Source organism: Synchiropus splendidus, chromosome 3 (assembly GCF_027744825.2).
Source record: "Synchiropus splendidus isolate RoL2022-P1 chromosome 3, RoL_Sspl_1.0, whole genome shotgun sequence".
Lineage (NCBI taxonomy): Eukaryota > Metazoa > Chordata > Actinopteri > Syngnathiformes > Callionymidae > Synchiropus > Synchiropus splendidus.
In genome coordinates this window covers 5,862,753-5,880,936 of record NC_071336.1, presented here as the reverse complement: position 1 = coordinate 5,880,936, position 18,184 = coordinate 5,862,753, and the positions used below count along the sequence as shown (strand labels likewise).

At 44.4% G+C, this 18,184-nt stretch overlaps 1 protein-coding gene across 8 annotated transcripts in view; it reads right to left on the bottom strand.

Moving 5' to 3' along the window:
• Nucleotides 1-1,371: 1,371 nt before the first annotated feature.
• The window catches only part of rgs12a (regulator of G protein signaling 12a), a 38,542-nt gene continuing 21,729 nt past the window's right edge, over nucleotides 1,372-18,184 (bottom strand). For 6 of the 8 annotated variants that reach the window (XM_053860555.1, XM_053860557.1, XM_053860560.1 and 3 more), the window contains 14 exons: nucleotides 17,947-18,116; nucleotides 15,895-15,987; nucleotides 14,957-15,100; nucleotides 14,352-14,534; nucleotides 12,896-13,046; nucleotides 12,420-12,517; nucleotides 12,115-12,306; nucleotides 11,452-11,525; nucleotides 11,212-11,338; nucleotides 10,764-10,860; nucleotides 8,357-8,418; nucleotides 7,454-7,565; nucleotides 6,707-7,264; nucleotides 1,372-2,160 (listed from right to left, as the gene is read on the bottom strand). In XM_053860555.1, the coding sequence (XP_053716530.1) occupies nucleotides 1,901-2,160; nucleotides 6,707-7,264; nucleotides 7,454-7,565; nucleotides 8,357-8,418; nucleotides 10,764-10,860; nucleotides 11,212-11,338; nucleotides 11,452-11,525; nucleotides 12,115-12,306; nucleotides 12,420-12,517; nucleotides 12,896-13,046; nucleotides 14,352-14,534; nucleotides 14,957-15,100; nucleotides 15,895-15,987; nucleotides 17,947-18,116 (2,321 nt within the window). In that variant the 3' untranslated portion in view covers nucleotides 1,372-1,900. The remainder of the gene's footprint in view (nucleotides 2,161-6,706; nucleotides 7,265-7,453; nucleotides 7,566-8,356; nucleotides 8,419-10,763; nucleotides 10,861-11,211; nucleotides 11,339-11,451; nucleotides 11,526-12,114; nucleotides 12,307-12,419; nucleotides 12,518-12,895; nucleotides 13,047-14,351; nucleotides 14,535-14,956; nucleotides 15,101-15,894; nucleotides 15,988-17,946; nucleotides 18,117-18,184) is intronic. The other 2 variants (XM_053860556.1, XM_053860558.1) reach the window with 1 other exon arrangement.

Sequence of the window (18,184 nt, the reverse complement as noted above, 5' to 3'; positions counted from 1 at the left end):
CAACTGCCATTTTGGTGCTTGAATGAAGCCTCCATGTGAAAGTACGGAGACGGGACGACTCCTCAAAAGTGGAGCGAGCCCAGGCAGGCAGCCTGCTCTCTGTATATGGGGTGACTGCCAGCCTGGTGTGACGCAGGAGGCTCATGGTGAACCACTCTACAAAGTGGGACATTAAGTTGGTGAAAAAAAGAAGCGTATACATGGACCACCACACCAAGTACACATATAAGTGTGTGCTGTATATGGCAGGTGACAAGCTGCGTCAGTTGTCTGCTGAAAATTTCTAAGGAGAACCTCAGTCACCTCCTAAATATCCTGTGTCAACGCTTTCCAGTGTCAAAGCGACTGGTCTTCTACCTAACCCTGAGACACATGATCTCACCACCAATGACGGCTCAGTGTGAGAAAGTCTGTGCATAAAGATGTGTAATTAACTGGCCACGCCCTCAAATCTCTAAGGAGACCTGTGTTTGGATTGACTTAGTCATTAGTTTTACAGTGTTACTAAGATCCACATTTAATATTTAGCTTGAACTGATGCACTGGCGCCCAGACAGAAGATAAACTGGTGGTCAAAACAGATCTAGTATCAGAAGCCGTGTGACGCGATGAACTGCTGAAAGGGTGATGGCAGCTGCCATTATGGAGCTGTTCCCTCTGAAGGGAGGGCTCTAGATGCTCCATCTTCTCCTGACAGAGGCTCATGTCTGAGGAGTTAGCGCTCCAAAAACAACAAACCAAACTGACCTTGGTAAATAAAAAGAGCCATCTCCAGATTAGTGTCATGAAGTGATTGGAGTCCAGGTGACCCAGTGAGGATGAATGAAAACAGTCACTGGCCTCTTGACTCAATTGGCACAGAATATCAAGCCAAATGAGCCAGCGCAGCTCAGCATTCCTGCAGCGACAAGCTGCGTCAGGCGTCAGCCCCGTTCCAACCTCTAATTTCCCCCGTAATAATTTCCCTCCAGATGCTGCATGGAGATTACAAAGAGAGGGCCGGTCCAGGGTTTCACATCCCTGGGTGGAGGTGTCGAGTCAGGAGAGGAAACCAGATTAATTATTGACAACATGAACTCTCCCGGTGCGTAGCTGTTATGTAAGCAAGAGAAAGTTTGAATTCTTAGGAAAGAGGAGCAGCACTTATTAGTCGAAGGATGGTGCGTCACTGGACCAAACCGAAGTGATCCGACTCTTTTACTAGCACGCTCAGTACGCAATAGTAAAAGTCTCCTTCCACAGAGTGTCTGCCAACAGTGGGCCTGCTCCATGACGTCAGGAGAATTGAACCTCGTCCCCCCCCCACAACCAGAAATAAAAAGAAAAAGAGTCGTCTTGGAGTGGAATCACTAGATTTTTAATCATCGAACATTGGAAGACCACTGACTGCAACAAAGTGTACAGGCAACCAAAGTACCGTCATGATCTGTACAACTACCAATGCAAACTAGTACTCAAGAAAATTGACTGTTTTTTTTTTCCCTTGCCAACCTGGAGTGCACAGCACTATCCCAAAAAGTGGGACTTCACTTCCCAACTAATTTCTTCTGCTTCAACTAAAAACACGGAAAATTGAGCATTTTTTTTAACCATTTTTGAAGTTGCACGTAATTGAATAAACATTTAATAAATAATCACTTTTGAAAATCATCCATGTGAACCTTCAGCCATCCTTGGAGGTCACTCGGTAATATTGTCGGCAGGATGACGTCCACAGAGCCGGACTAGAACAGGAAGCTCAGCCTCACAGAAGTGGAACTAGAACACAATGTTGAGAAAACACCAGCTCTTGCAAATATACTATATCAAACACATGACGTCGAGGGTGGAGTTCTAAACGCACCCTTTCATGATAAAAGTGCAGCAGTGTTCTGAGGTGAGGGCAGATGAGGGGGTCCCTTCAGACGACAGTGGCCTTAAAGAGCTCCGTCTGGCAGTCGCTGGGCTCCGCAGGGTTTCTACCATTGGGGGGCAGTTGGGCGTTCTTCATCTTGCTCTGGCACTGACGCAGCTCCGCCACGTAACCCTGGAAGCTCACGCTGAGCTCAGAGTCCTCGATCTGTGACGTCTCCAGTTTCCTCTCCTCAAGATGGACACCCTCCACGTCCCGCACCTCCTGGACTTCCTGTGTAGAGTCAGCAGGCGACTTGGGACTTGCATCTGAGGCAGAAAGATGGCAACGTTAACACAAGTCAGCCCGCTGATAAACCACCCGGAGGTTCGACATCTTTAACATCAACAGTGCCAGGAGTCACTTCAGCATCTCCTGATGCTGTCCTGGGATTCCACAGGGAGTGGAGCAGCTAATGTCTGAGCAGCGTTTGAGAACCTCGTCTGCTGAGGGGCTCCATCCCCCAAAACCGAAGCTGCTTGTGAATTTGTGTGTCTTATTTACCGTCTATAAGTTAACTATTTTGTAACTATTTACATAAACTGTAGTCTTACAAGCCCTAACTACTGAAGGGTATAAACTGGCCATCTCTCTCAGTTGGATGTGTTTGACGATAATGGGCAGTAAGTGGAAACCGGGTCATGAATGCAGTCTGGCCGAGAAGCCTTCCAGCTGACTTAGTTTTTAATAAGACAAAGTTCTACTTCAAAAATTCTCTGAATGCACCATCAGTCAGCAAAGTTCAGCTGCAGCTAGGAAAACTGCCCAAGGATTAGCATCAAGGTTTGTGGATATTCTTGTTCAGCCAAGAAATCTTACAGTTAAGTCTGGAGGACACCAAGCGCAGCATCACAGATCATGGACTGGGGCATGGGACCGGCATGTCAAAGACTCTTGGATTCTCTACCCAACATTGGTAGCGTAACCACAGATAAGTGTGATGTAATCTCCTAAGTGAAGGTTCTAAGAATCAGACCTCTTCTCCTCATGTGGACCCAGAGTTCAGGAAGCTCGGTGACGGATAGACTACTGAGTTTCTCACTGGCGGCATGAGATGCATGATGAGGGATAAACTCCCCGCTCCCTTGAACCCCGTGGCCCCATCGACTCTAAACACTGAGGGCCTCAGTGATTCAAACACTTGAGCGGGGTGACTCGTATAACTGCATCACAGATGTAAACACCGGTCTGCAGCTGAAACTTCACAGGGACCGTCTCACTCAGCCCAGCAGGGAGGGGACGGCACATCAGCAAGTCCACGAGCAGAAGTCAACATAAGCTGGTGACGTATCTGTGCAGCTGCTGGATTTTCATGTGTGTTACCTCACAAAGATCCAGTTCTCAAAGACCAGACCAGAGTCAAGCTAGTGTTAGCGGAATAGGGAATTGAATCAGAGTCAAAAGTACTGCTGAGATATTCCACCCATGTGACAGCAATAAACCTCAGATCACCCCGAAACGTTCAAGATAGTTTCCCCCTCTGTTGTCAGAAGTGTCATGGCTCATCTGCCAGACAGTTACACATTAATTTTTTTTATCTTTCTAATTGTGCAGACAGTTCCGCCGCCTCAGGTGGGATGGTACATATTTTAACAAGGCGTTTGTTCAGATGAATAATTTGGATAAAATTGATTCAAATGGTGCTTAAATTAGTCCTTTCTTCATCCACTATTCTTACAAGATATTTTAATAAATAAGTCAGCACCTGTTAAGTAGAAGAGCCACTCATACCCGAAAACCCACTTCAAATTCTCTCGACGTCTCACAAGACGATGATTGCAGAGATTTGGGCACTGTTAAAAGGACATTTTGAATCAACGAGGCATATTTTCCAAATTATTTGGAGTGAAGCTTCGTGGGCAGCAGACGTGCTGGTACAGGCTCGCGGTAACTCGGTTTTGAAGTAAATGTCTCCCCCTGGTGGACGGACTGCTGAGCACCATGAAGGACAGCGGCCATTAAAATCCACAATGTTGCGTATCTATAGTGCATTGATCGAGATCAGAAGTCAGTGATACCTTTGTCACCGAAAACAATCATGCGCACACTCAGTACTAGCTAAGAGAATGTGGATTCCGAAAAGAGCCAGGAATGGTTGGTGAATTTAAGAATCTGACTTGTAGCTTTGAGTCACAGTAGGACGTCGTTTCTCTAACATGCACCATTGTCTTTGGACAGCAGGGAGCGTAACTCTCACACTTGTTGTGCTGTGAGGACACGTCTGCTATTACAGTGTACATATTAATATTCTTGTGTGGACCGATCTTTGACAAGAGACTGATCTTGTGAGGACATTTGGTGGTTCCTCATGAGGTTTTGAGGGTTAACACGGCAAAAATAAGTGGGTTATTATAATTGGGTATAAGTTTGGATAGGGTTAGCCATGTGTTTTGGATGGTTAGGTGTAGGGGGAGAGGCTGAGGAAGGAACTACGGCAATGAAATGTCCCCACCAAGGTAGAGATACTAACGCGTGTTCTTTGCAGCTCCGACAGGTGCTTGATTTAAACACTTGCATAGAATTGCCACAGTTATTTTGGGGAGTGGGTGAGAAAGAGAGGGGGCGGAGGGTAAATGAAAATCAGGAGTGACAGTTTCTATCTGTGGCTCCGTCAACTGGTGGATAAGGTTACCATGGTTCCCGTCGCAGGGAAGATTCAGTCAGATGGACGTAGCAACCGGAGGAAGAGAAGCGAGAGTGAGTCTCGTTAATTCTGCCTCCTCATCTTCTACTGGCGAGGTCAAGGTGAGAACACAGCAGCCGTTTTTTTTTTTTTATTCGCTGAAAGAAGCTTCATCAGGAATGGAATCAAATGATCGGTTTAAGAAAGCACGCCGTTCGTTTAAGGAGATCAAAGAAGCAAAAGAGTCACATCCACACAGGCAAGACAAAGATGAACAAAACCTCCTCGCCACGACACACACCCTCATGAAGACTCCCACAGTCATATAAGGACTGTAAGGTACCGGTCCACACGCATGCCAAGAGACAATTTGCAACACAGCTCTGCATCTACTCACGTAACACGCTAGTTGAACGCAACTAACCAAATGAAATGATGAAGGTGCATAAGCATCATTGGCATCACTGCCACACCCCCAATGATGACCCAGTGATTGCCCTCACTTCAAACACACACCAAATTCATAGTCCTCTCCAGGCATGCGGACCTGATATTCCATTGGACAACATGAATCTACTGCAGTTCAGAGAAGAAAAGATTCTCAGAGAGTCAAGACGACCACCACCATGTGAGCCATCGCCACGACACCACAGCACAAGACTGCCACCATGACAGAGACAAGCAGAGCAGAGGATCCCCAAAGATGAAGGGATGGAAGAAGGGCATGCTGAGGTGGTGTCACTGCGGGTGCATGGGTGGGTGGGGGTGAAATCAAGACGTGTAAAAAGACAGACAAAATTGATTTGAAACATTTATTACATCTACTCAATCAAAAAAATACAGATTGCATTAGCACTCCTTATCTAAAACAAGCCAGTAAGAGGGCGTGTGCACCCTGAGTTGAGACTGACAGGCAATTCAACAGCGTCACCAAGCAGCTCTCATCCTCCTCCTCTCCTCCTCGTTGCCCTTTTTGACACTGTTGAATTGCGCGTCACCAGAGGGGTTGGGATGGAGAGGGTGCTGATGATGTGGGCTTTTGAGGGGAGGGGTTCACAGCTTCATCATGGTGACAGATTTGCTGCAGTATTTTTTTTGGTTCTGACTTTTCAGTACTCATCTGCTGATCCATATTGCACACATTAGTTACATCTGTGTTTGACATTACGGGGCGTTTAAATCCCAGTCATGTGACCAGCTGTCAGCCATATACTTGAAAATGAAGAAGGTAATGTCTAAAGAACCGGAGCCTTTCTGATATGTTCCAAAGCAAATATTATTTGGTTATGAAATAATTTCAGGAACATCAACGCACCACTTGCCTAAAAATATTTTGTCAGGATCACAGGGAGTCAAACACATAAATTACCACCCAGCCAATCCCTTGGTGAGAGAAAAACATCTGATAATATAGCAGTCACTCATCTTTTGTGAAAACACCATGGCCTCCTTCCATTTTGTGCTGCTGAAAGTCCCAGCAGATCTGCAGTGGTTAGTCTCAACCAAACGGGGGTGGATGAACTAAACCTAACACCAGTGGCATGGGATCATCATTGAACCAAAACGCTTCCTGTTTTCGTCGCACCCAAAACACCCCAGTATCGGCTGAACTATGTCAGATTGGAGCTTGGATTCTTAAGACAGATCAGTTGCTTGGAAACCTGCCAGTAAAGGATGGGAAAAATATGTTCCTCGCTCGATGCTGCCAAAAATAAAGCTGTTAAGCTGAAGCAGCTTGAATCACAGTTAAGGTGTCATTCTATGTGACAGTCATGAAGGAGCTAAATATTACAAATATTATTTTGGTTGTTTAGTTTTTGCTGATACATGTGGGAAATATTGTATAAATGTAGCCATCTAAAAACTTCTTATGCCTGGATACGGTTGTTAGGTTTGCCTCAGCTGACAATAGAAATGGATGTGTCAAAGAGGATATGGTGGATATATGAGGATTTCAACAATGATCTGGAAACTTGGGATAACAGAAGAGAATATGAGTTGGAAACATACCATCACACTTAGCAAGACATGATTAAAAAAGTAGAATAAGCAAAGTTACATTTGGACTTGTCAATAAAGTGCATCATAGTCACTGAGTTTAGATTCTGAGGGTTTTTCAGACACGCACACACGCGCGCACACACACAAACACACAGGTGGATGGATGACAAGGTTCTACTTTGACGAAATACCTGGAGTGGGTTTTCCTTGTGCGTCACTGTCAGCAGGGTGGGAACACGGCGGTGGGGGGGTGAAGTTGGCCTCGGGCAGACTGCCCTCCTGGTACGGCACAGGGGACGGAGACGGTGGCAGCAGGGTGCAGTTGGGGCTGTCGATGTCTCCTTCGCCCACAAGCGTCATGTCGACATTGGCGTCCTCCTCCACAGTGCGGAGGCTGGGCCTGGAGTCAGAAGGGCGTTGGATGGGGGATAAGTGTGTGCCGAAAGGTAGGTGACGGGCAGGGGGCATGAGGGAACGTCTGGGCCCGGAGAATCCATTAGCGCTGGAGCTGAGAGAAGAGTCCAAGCTCTCGGATCTGGATGTGAGAGGCCCGCGAGGGAGAGGTCCCCCGTTCTCTCTGCCTTGTTTGACGGAGTCAGGAGTGGAGCACGCCAGGTCAGAGGTCACAGAGAAGGAGGAGGATGGAGCCAGGCGCAGGAAGTCAGGAAGCACCAGGTCTTCTTTGCTCAGTAGTCCACGCTGGTCGTTGGCCCGACTCATCTGCGCTCGGCTCAACAGCTCGAAGAATTCTACAAGTCACAAGAGCAGGGTTTTTGTTTCACATGCGAGTCAGAAGCTGAGAGAGAAGGATTAGTGGGGTTTTGAACAAGCAGCGCAGCAGCTTCACACCTGACAGAGGCAACAACCCGCCACACACGCAGATTAGTCAGCGCAGAAATATCAAGAGCCACAGATGAAGAAGGAGAGAAGGGATTTACCTTCGGCTTCATCTATATTTATCTTTTTCTGTTTTTTCTTTTCCCCTGCAAGGGCCGAGGCTGCTCCACTGGCTTTCAGTGAAAACTCCTTGGGTGTTGACCTTTCATCTCCCTGCAGATGCAACAATCACAACGTAGTCCGTTAGGCGGGGGTGAGGGAGGGGACAGGGCTAATGTAGGGGCCAGACATGAGCTGCAGAGAGAGCTACTGAGCAAAGATGGAGAGTCTGAACTCATTCAGCTGCCTGTGTCCACAGACTTGTGAACATCAGTGGACTCTGGACCCTCTAGACGGCCTCCTGTTAACTAGTGGACGCACTGGTTGATACACCAAAACACTATCCATGTCTCAATATTCACCGCTAAGAATGAGCTGTGTGAAAACTGTCGACAGCACTGTATCCAGTCTCAGCAGGTGCCCATGTTGTTACCTTTTTTGCCAACAAAACACACCTTCATGTGATGGCTGGTTTATGTGTGCGCATTAAGTGTGTGCATTAAGTTCCAAAGTGGAAAAATGTAGCATTAAAAGCACTAGCTACCAGCTGCCTCACATAGACGGTCGTGTTTCTGCAGCCAAAATTGTGTATGACCACTCTCGACATCACGACATGAATCCCACTTCTGTCACCTGCAGAGGGTTACTTACGGCTGACTAATGCCAAAGAGGTTGAGAGCAATGGGTGCAGCTCTCTACATGAACATCACACTTAATGTTCATGGCGAACGAATACACACAAGCAGTGAGTCAGCAATAGGCAGCATTAGGGTGAAATGTCACAACAGAACACCAGAAGAGGCCTCAGTAGAGAAGAATATGCTGTGTACTGTGAGTGTATGTGACGTCGCAGAAGCAGCACAGCAGAGGGAGGACAAAGTTGTGTTGTCATTTTGGCTACTCACTGTCGCAGAGAGACTTCTCGTCGGCGGATGTCCTTTCAGAGAGGAAGACTTGGCTTTTTCTGCTGAACAGACAAGGTCAGATAGGGTCAGAAATTTGCTAGGATCTAAGACTTTTAAAATAATGTGCTTGTATCATACTGGAGGTAATGACCACATCCTGAGCAGAAAAAACACCACCAGCTCTGACGAGTTCAGTGATACGTTAGTTCTGGTTACTGCATCAGAGCCGCCCACTCAGCTCACAAACAAGTGATTCATGTCGGTCTGGTATTTCAATGAAAAAATGCCAGAACTGAATCAGAGAACGCCAGTCGTTTTATTGTGTTTTCTTTGTGCCCACTGTAGAAGGAGATGAAAACTCCTTAAATGTCATGGCCGCCACTCGATGTGAGCAACTTCTCAAGCGGAAGTCGGTAAAATTGGATTTTCAGAATTTCATTAAGCAGTAATACTAACAAAAAAGAAAAAACATAATGTGTAGCCACACACGCAAAGTTGTGACTCTGCACAGACTTCTCAGTAAAACTATCAGCTTTTTACACAGATGCAGAGGTTCTGGTTTACTGGTTTAAGTTATCATGTATTACCCAACACATTTACTCAGGTAATCCTGCCATTTACAGATGGGAGTAACTATTTGTTGGCTGACCTCACATAGTTCATGTAGTTATATGTGACACTTCTCTTCATAGGTCTTGATGTTTCCATAAGCACATGAGTTATATAAATCAGTCCATGGTGGGGCTTATGAAAAAGAACGGGAGCAAACGTGACTTCTGTTGGAGGGAAGGATGAGAACCATACTTCCAGTGTTTTTCACAGAAGGTGCCAAAGGTACTCTTCCCTAAATACTGAGCATTAAAGTGACTAACTTTGGGCTATTTCAGTGCACTATGGGAGGCAACAGGGGTCAGCAGGGGTCAGTACATCAATGAATTTCAATTAAAACAGTGAAATCCACTCATCTTGTTACATCATTGTTATGTACGGAATAATTTTTTAAATAGAATAATTTTCATCATCATTTTTGTTCTTTTTTCTTCCTTCTTTTACTGACATATTGACCAGCTGTTATACTCCTTAGCAAAGTGGATCCCAAATGACCCCCTAATTATTGCGTATAGTGTGCAAGTATTCACAAAGCTTCACTGCTTCCACATTTTATAATGTTACAGCGTTTATTATAAATTGTATTAAATAAATCTCATGCCTAAAAATTATACACACAATACCCCATTATGACCATGTGAAGTTTTTTGGAATCCTTTGACAATTTATTAAAAACAAAGAAACTAAGAAAATACATTTACATACGTATTCATACCCATCATTCTTGTGATGTTTCGACAGCTTAATAGAAGTCCATCTGTGATAAATTCAGTTGACATGATTTGGAAAGGCACACACCTTTCTATATGAGGTCCCACTGTTGACAGTGCATGTGAGAGTGCAAACGTCAAGCTTGAAGGCAAAAGAAATGCCTGCAGACCTTCGAGACAGGATTGTTTTGAGGCATAAATCTGGGGAAGGATATAGAAAAATGCCTACTGCTTTCAAAGGTTCCGGTGAGCACAGTGGCCTCCATCATCCGTAAATGGAAGAAGTTTGGACCCACCAGAACTCTTCCTGGGGCTGACTGGCAGTCTAAACTGAGCATTCGGGGGAGAAGGGCCTCAGTCAGACCAAGAACCCGACGGTCACTCTGTCAGAGCTCCAGCGTTCCTCATTGGAGAGTGGAGAATCTTCGCTCCTCCTCCACTCCTTAGTAAAAAGAACATGGCAGCTCGTCTGGAGTTTGCCAAAAGGTTTCTGAAGGACTCTCCATGACCATGAGAAACAAAACGCTCTGGTCTGATGTGATTGAACTGTTTAGGGTGAACAACAGGCATCATGTTTGGAGGAAACCAGGCACTGCTCATCACCACCTCAATAGCATCCCTACAGTGAATGGGCAAAACTGCCTAAAGATCAGTGTGCTAAGCTAGTGGCATCATATTTAAAGTGCTTGAGGCTGTCATCGCTACCAAAGGTGGCTCAACAAAGTATCAAGCAAAGGCTGTGAATACTTCAGTAAATGTGATTTCTTAGTTCTTTATTTTTTTATAAATTTGTTAAACCCCCCACAAAATGTTCACATTGTCATAATGGTGTATGGTGTGTGGAATATTTAGGCAAGAGATTAATTTAATGCAATTTGTAATAAGGCTGTAATATAATGTGGAAACAGTGTTGTGAATACTTTCTGTAAGCACTGTATACGCAGCAACAGCGACCACAGATAACCAACTTGCAACCACTTTTCATCTAATTAGGATGTGCATTTTTATCCGAAAATAGAATAGCTGCTACAGAAAACTCAATCTAAGAAAGACCAGCATCAACTTTTTGGATCATGTGATGCCTGCACCTTTGCCAGCAGCAGGGTCCGCTCGATCCAAGACAACCCGCAGACCATCAAGACTGGATATGGGGGCTCCCAAATCCAAAGGCTCGGGTTCTCCATTCTAAAACAAAAGGAGGAGAAACAAAAAAGTGTTTAGAGAACAGCACACGGTCATCTAAATACCTCACTTGTCATTTATACAACAGTTTGTGCTTCTGTATAACACTGGAAACCCACAGGACTAAAATAAGACCGAGGCCTGCAGAAGAACAGCAAAGTGTGTCGTCATTCTAAATTACAGGCTTTGTACTCCATCTTTAGGAGCATGTTGAGTCAGAGCGCCAACCACCGCATAGATGGAATAGGATGCGGTCGTTTCCCGTCCATGACCAGGATACTCCACCCTGCTGCACACACTCCTCCGGGGACACACAGGAGCTTCAAACAAACAATAAAGCAAGTCAAGACTTACTATTTTGGCCACCAGTTCATTGAGGTGGAGGCCATACTTGGCCACCACGGGACGCAGGACCTCTGTTACTGGTTTGGTGGGTTTGGCTTTCAATCCTACAGAGCGGTTGATGGGCACTAGGTCCAGTCTGACAGAACAGAAACAGAAATACATGTCACATCACTCAATGCAGAACAAAAGGGGTGGGGGATGCAGTAAACCTCCTCCCTCTCAATGTACTGTTGTTTGTTTTGATCTCACCGAAACAGCGTCCTCTTTTCCAGCCTGAGGTCTCGTGAGCTGAGCGTCATGCAGTCCTGGTCCAACACTAAAGGCTGAAGGAGGAGAGAATATTGTTGCTATCAAACATCAGGCTGAGAGCAGAGAGTAGCTCACAAACATCGCCTGCTTTTGTTAATTTAACAATAAAAGTGGAAATGGAAACCTTTTCTCTTAATAGAAGGTAATCACACAAGAAGTGAGTCATATTTGCTCATTATCAAATGCTGCTGCGGGCATGTGTACACTCCTCTCAACAAGGCCAATAAATGAGTTAACCAAAAGCCACCCACACATCCAATCTTAACAAAACCAAGATACAATTCACGTCTGCTAGTAATCACACAAAACAGTAAGAAATCACTTTTTTATATGAGTTAACTATAAAGCATGTAAAAACACAATCATTTCCATTGTATGGTATTCATTTAATACAAATTTACACAAATGACAAACGACTTGTGTGTACACTCACATGTAACCTGTCTTGCATAAAAGACCTGTAACTCCTACTGTATTTCCCTCATGATTCTTAAGTGTAGCTGTAAATAGTTTGACCTTTCAAACAGACACAACTTTCTCAATAAATATTAGCCAACTGCTTCACTTTTGCTATGCAGTTCTATGTGTGACTTCCACACTGACCTTCTCTCCTCCCACAAGGAAGAGATCGACGGCAGCAATGTTAATGTTGATGTTCTGGCAGAGAACCTGCAGCACCTCCCGGATAGACGACCCGCTCCGGAGAGAAATGGAGGAACAGGAGCCATCAGGCAGCAACACGCTGCAGTGTTTATGAGAACGTTCCCAAATTCCAGATGAGTGTCGATTGTCAGACTGAGGCAGAAAAAACAATGGAAGTTTATTCACCAGGATGCAGGGATGTATAAGTGAGTGGGCAGATTCCTTCGGCTCAGTGTTGCCATGGCAATCAGTCAAGAGAATCTTACCTCAATCTTCCCAGCTGAGCAGGAAGTGGCCATGTCTAAACTGGTTCCAGAAGACAGAGAACCCTGGGACTCCCTGCGTCCGTTACTTCCCCAGTAGTCTGCAGAAGAGGGCACATGTTCAATGATCAGGCAGTGAGTAAAACACCTCACAGTAAACAAGTCAAGGATTCAGGAATCCACTCAAACATTTGTGCTTGAGCTGGAGGAGCTGATCAGTATAATTAGTTTTAACCAAGAAAAACATAACTGTGTGGCAGCAACAGCAGAGCTGCTCAACGAAACATCAGTCCACACAGCGGATGTAAACTGTAAGACAGATGACATACTTCGGCAATAACCACTACATTCACTATTTTTAATATCTTTGTGAGGATGTTAAGTACTTGTTGAATGGTGCAGTTTAAAAAATGACGGTGGGAGAGCAGGGCGCGAGTCATTGGCTCTCCTGTGTTGAGGGTATTCATGCACATTCTTACCGAGGTTAATATCACCAATGTCCTTTTTCTTGGGACCTTTGCCGAAGCTCCTGTTGCGCGACCATGAGAAAAATATTCCTCGCTTCTTGTCGGCACTCTCTTCCCTGGTGTCCTCGTTGAGTGACCTCCCCGACCTCTGTTTTCTGGCCTCCTGTTACCAAAGCCAATCACATTAACACGACCACCACAGATGATACTGATCTTAGACAAACAAAAAAGCTTTCATTCACTGACAGAACCTGCTGAAAATAGATATGAAAATGTTAGAACCCCCCTTATGCATAAAACAACTGAGGAACTGGGGGAAATGTATGATATAGCAGTAACAGAGGAAGCTGTATGTCCACATTCATGGTTGTGTTTTTGAAGGACCCAGTGAGGCTAGTTCATAAACCTTTTTGGAAGGATATGACACCAACTCATCCAGCAGCTCAAGACAGCGTGGCTGTCTGCTGCTCATCAGTACGACATATTTTGTTCTTGCCCACAAATAGTTGGGTTCTGAAGTGGAGTCAAAACATATTTCACTTTTGGACTTCATCTCGGAGATCTGTCTAAAAATAAGGAAAAAATACGGAGACAGAACTGTGACTAAATAACTACACGGATATCACATGCATCTTCAAGATAGAAAAATGACAGGCAGGATCAGAAAATGACGCATATACTCCTAGAGAGTGATTTTCAGAAAGATAAAATGATCATTATTCTATTAATCTGTTCAGGTTTTATTACCTGATTTCCCGGGTAGTGTGTCGGTTTCTGTTCATGCCTCTCGATTGTTTCATACAGTAATATCTGCGGGTCCTCCATATCAATTGATTTAAAACACCTTTACCCTTTATTGTGCAAGGACTTCATGGTCACATCTAGAAGCTAATTCTGGAAATCCAGTCCTATTAATCTGTAGCGTGTAAATGATGTTAAACAATGTACATAAAAATTTGGTTTCACGACAACCAAGTGACATGGCATATTTGGTACAGTCTGCAGCAGTTCAAAGAGGCTGATAATAAAATGAGTACCGGTAACTTATTGGAAGATGATCATTCATCACAATAGTAATGGAAAAAGAGCAAAAGAATTCTCACATTAGTAACTGACTTTCTTTTCTTTCATTTACAACTTAACTCACTTTTATCGAATACAACATAACACTTAAAGACTAAAGACAAAAGTTTTATCACATCTTTCCCAATACAGCTTTAGCAGCTTCTGCCAATTGGTAGGTGGTTCTTGATCCAACTGTGCAGTGTATATAGATTATAGAATCTTTCCAGCAATAAAAATGCAAGAAAAGAGTCTGCATTAATAACAGCTGATTTCTTTGGCAAGATTTTTTTTCAACCCATATAGTTTCCTTCACTGTATTTGCCCTGATTTTTGTCAGCCCCACAGCAAGCCAAATTATTACTGTGGACAGATTCATTCTTAATAGCTTAAAGACGTGAATCACCTTTTTAGGAGTGGACAGCGTGGAGCGGTCAGAGCTTGCACTGTGTTTAGACGGCGCAGGACTGCAGGGGATCTGGTAGGGATCTGGCAAAGGCATCCCCTCCACCTCCGCTCGTATGCACTCCTGGTAGAGTGAGGACTTGAGGAATCTGGAGTAGCTGTCGAACTTCATCAGGTTGAAAATCTGTGGCACAGGAAGCGGTCAGTGTCATGTTGCAGCAGGTGACGTCGCAACAGGTGTCAGAAAAGAGTGAGGCAGATGTTGCAGCGCGGGCTACATCATACACACTACATCGGACTCAAGCATGAGCTGAGAAGATATACGGACCATCTGATTGCATATCCATGTGTATGACATGTTGTAGATTCTCTGTGGGTGGATGCCAGTTTGTGTTTACATTTCTTCCAAAAGCCTCTGAGCCCTTTTGTAAACAAACCCAGATGGCCACCAAAAGAGTCCAATATGCTTATGCAAAGCAACCGAAGGCTGGATGAGAACAACCCCCCCAGAATGAACACAGAGTCCCCACCACTTACACATCTGCTATTATTGCGCCTGGCAGCTACAGAAGGGTTCAATTAAAAGTGAATCGGTGTCTGTGGTACCTGCAGCTGCTGGAGCTTGAACATGTCCGGCCGCGGGGAGGTGAGGACGTCATCAGCCAGCTGAGCTTGGCTGTCGATGTTGACCGGCATGGTGGCCTTACTGGACAGGAAGCTGTTGTAGATCTCCCCAGCCCTCTGGGACAGCTAGGGAGGACAACAGGTCAGCAACCATGTAACAACACAACGTAACTCTGTCTCTTTATCATTTCAGTCATTTAGCTACAGATAAGGCTGTCTTACAACACTCCATTTGCATGGCTACATTTCCACCGACCCTAAACAATCACTGTTGAGCAGATAAAGCAAGCAAATACACCTTCGTTGACTTCTAGAGCATTTTGTAATGTAAAATAAGAGGCAGGTAGTGGAATTAACTGGCCACACAACACCAGTGCCTGCACATTTCTTAAACCATACACTCCTGCTGCTTACGGTTGATGAATGTTTGAGCTCGGTTTGTTTGGATTTACCAATATGTTGGATATATTTTTTACATTACTGTGTCATAGTTCCAGATGCACATGTGGGTGACTGTCCAGAAAGACTAAAAAAGGTTACCATGAGAAGGAATGACAATTTTCTGTCAGTGAGGTTGCACTATGAGGTGGTTCTTGCTTGCCTGTAGAACATCACACAGGACCTCACCTCAGCAACAGATTTGTTGATACACCTTTATACCGGGACCAGACTAGCATTTCTTAAACAGCTTTGTCATAACTTAAACTTCTTTTGATCTGTCCTGAGAGAGACCGGCTAACTAGTTCTGACAAGTATTTAAGAGAAAATCCAATTCCTCTTTTGTGGATTCATGGTCACACAGCACACGCTTTAGTAATGATGATTGTTTGAAACATAAGCAACGAGAGTTAACAGTGGGTGCTCTGTATCAAAATAAGAATAAAGCAGACACCATTGATTGGTGCATACTGAGAACTTACCTGCTTCTTATCAGTGGCAGGGACATGACTGAAGTACTCGCAGGCCTGCCAGAACAAGATATTCTCCTCGCTGAATTCCTTCTTGAGAAATTCCTGAGGAGATACAGATAGAGTCTTAAAGGAAAACCCAAACAAACTGCAGAACCGTTTTGTTTTGCTCAAGTCCTGTTGTTAAGACTGGTAGTGAGAAAACTGACCGTGTAGTGTGTGTGTGTGTGGGCGAAGAAGTGTAGGCAAGCGAGAGGTGCAGAGGGAAGGTGAGGAGAAAGTTGAGATGAGCTCTTTAAAAGGTGCTGTGTGCTAAATTCAAGAATTCATCACTGATGTGGGTGGAGATTTCACCGCAAGGACAGTGACAATGGCTTATTTGGAGTTGTATGTCAAGTTCGCAAGACAGGATTCACATTAAGTCGAAGGTAGTATGGATCGCTGTGTGATAAACAGGTCCACACAAGCAGGAATTTACTACGATGCTTATGCACACTGAACTGCAGAATCGCAACATAAACAGCTGATGGAAGTTGTGACTGGTGGAAGCAACATGAAATCGTAAAAGTGGGATGAGCTCCACCTAAGAGGTGTCAAAACTGCCAGCCAAGGACAAATGTGGTGATGGGGTCATCTGTCCACAGCAGGGAAAGCAAAGGAGATCGTTGTGGAAAGGTGCCACGTCCTGAGACTGGGAGAACGACCATTTTGGTGTCATGCATCTGCCACACTGCTCAGCGCTTAAAAAGCAAACACTTTTTGTGCCATCATGTTGACATCACTGTCAACATTACTCAAATCTAACACTGACTTAGAGTTGTCATTGCTGTCCGTTTAGGTTTTACTGTTACCCTACAAGTGTTCTAACTGACTGTTACTCAATGTTGTATTGCAGCAAGACAGTGTTTGACTCAACTCAAAGACATTTATAGCAAAAACCTAAATGTCTGGGAATCAGTCATTAAACAAGTAATCTATGGACAGATAAAAAACACGCAAAAATATAAAATGTTATTGCTCATTTTTGAGCCCTCAAAGTTCATTTAGCTTTTATGCCAAGAGCTAATAATCACTGCATCGAAGGAACTCTATGGCCAATTAGCTGTTGGTGGTGGTCTGTACCAGTGCAGTCGTCGACCCCCGAGATTCTTAAACATGGGGCCGGGGCCCATGGTTGGGCCGCAAGCGCCTCCTAGAGTTTTTTGATTCACACCTCTGGGTCGTGAGGGGCGCGAGATGCTCAGTTTTAATACATACGCCACATATGGTGGCAGTAGTGTGTCACTGAATTGACTTGACAGCTGCACATATGTGATGGAGAAGTTCTTGAAAAAATGATAAAGTGATGCCGTCCCCTACAGTAAAAACTGTTCATGAAAGCACTTGTTGAAGCAGTTTTGAGAATTAATGAGAACATTTTATGGTGACACTTTCATTTACACTTTACTTATATCTTTGGACCTGGAGTTTAAATAAAATACATAATTTTTTAATTATATTTAGGTTTTCATTATATTTATTTTATTCAGAATCTTGTTCTGTTTTTCCAATTTCCTCAACAGTTTGCATTTTTTTTTATTTAGTAAATTTGATGATTATGACTTGCACCTAGTTCTGCTGCTTGTTGGAATTTTCGATGACAAATAAATGTGAAAGTAAGTGTGATGATCACATGGTTTCATGTCATTTCACAAGGTTCTGGTTTGTTTACGTGTAAAGTAGATTAAATATGGTTATTGATGACAAATGAAATCAAGAGTAATGAATCGGTTCTATTACTTGAATGGGCCGCGGGCCCATTTGTTGAGATCAAAGAGGTTAAAAACTCCTGGTCTACACCATCATTACCGGACCAAGAGTAGACACTGACAGGACAGTTGAGCTAAGAGTAAGGTGACCATTGATGCAATTTTTACCGGGCTGTATAACAATCTCCGAACTCATCTGTGCGCTAACTAATGGAGTAAGGCGAGGTTACCATGAAAAACACAAAGCACAAACAAGTTGAAAGAAAAAGTCCAGAGTGTATGTGCACCTGCAAGGAGCATGGAGCGTGCTTCTTACCGAGAAGTAGCGGACACCCACAGGGTCCTGCAGCAGGCGCTCAAAGCAGCTGGCCCAGCTAGACACCCGCTGCTCTGGATGGCCCCTGCGGCTGGTGGCTCCTGGAAGACTTCCATTGCTGTTCAAGCTGCTGTGGCTGCAGCAGCCCTGCAACTGAACTCCACTGTAATCTGTGGACAGCAGAAGAGAAAGGTAAGACATGTTAAAGGTTAATTTTAACCAGGAGGATGTTTTTTCT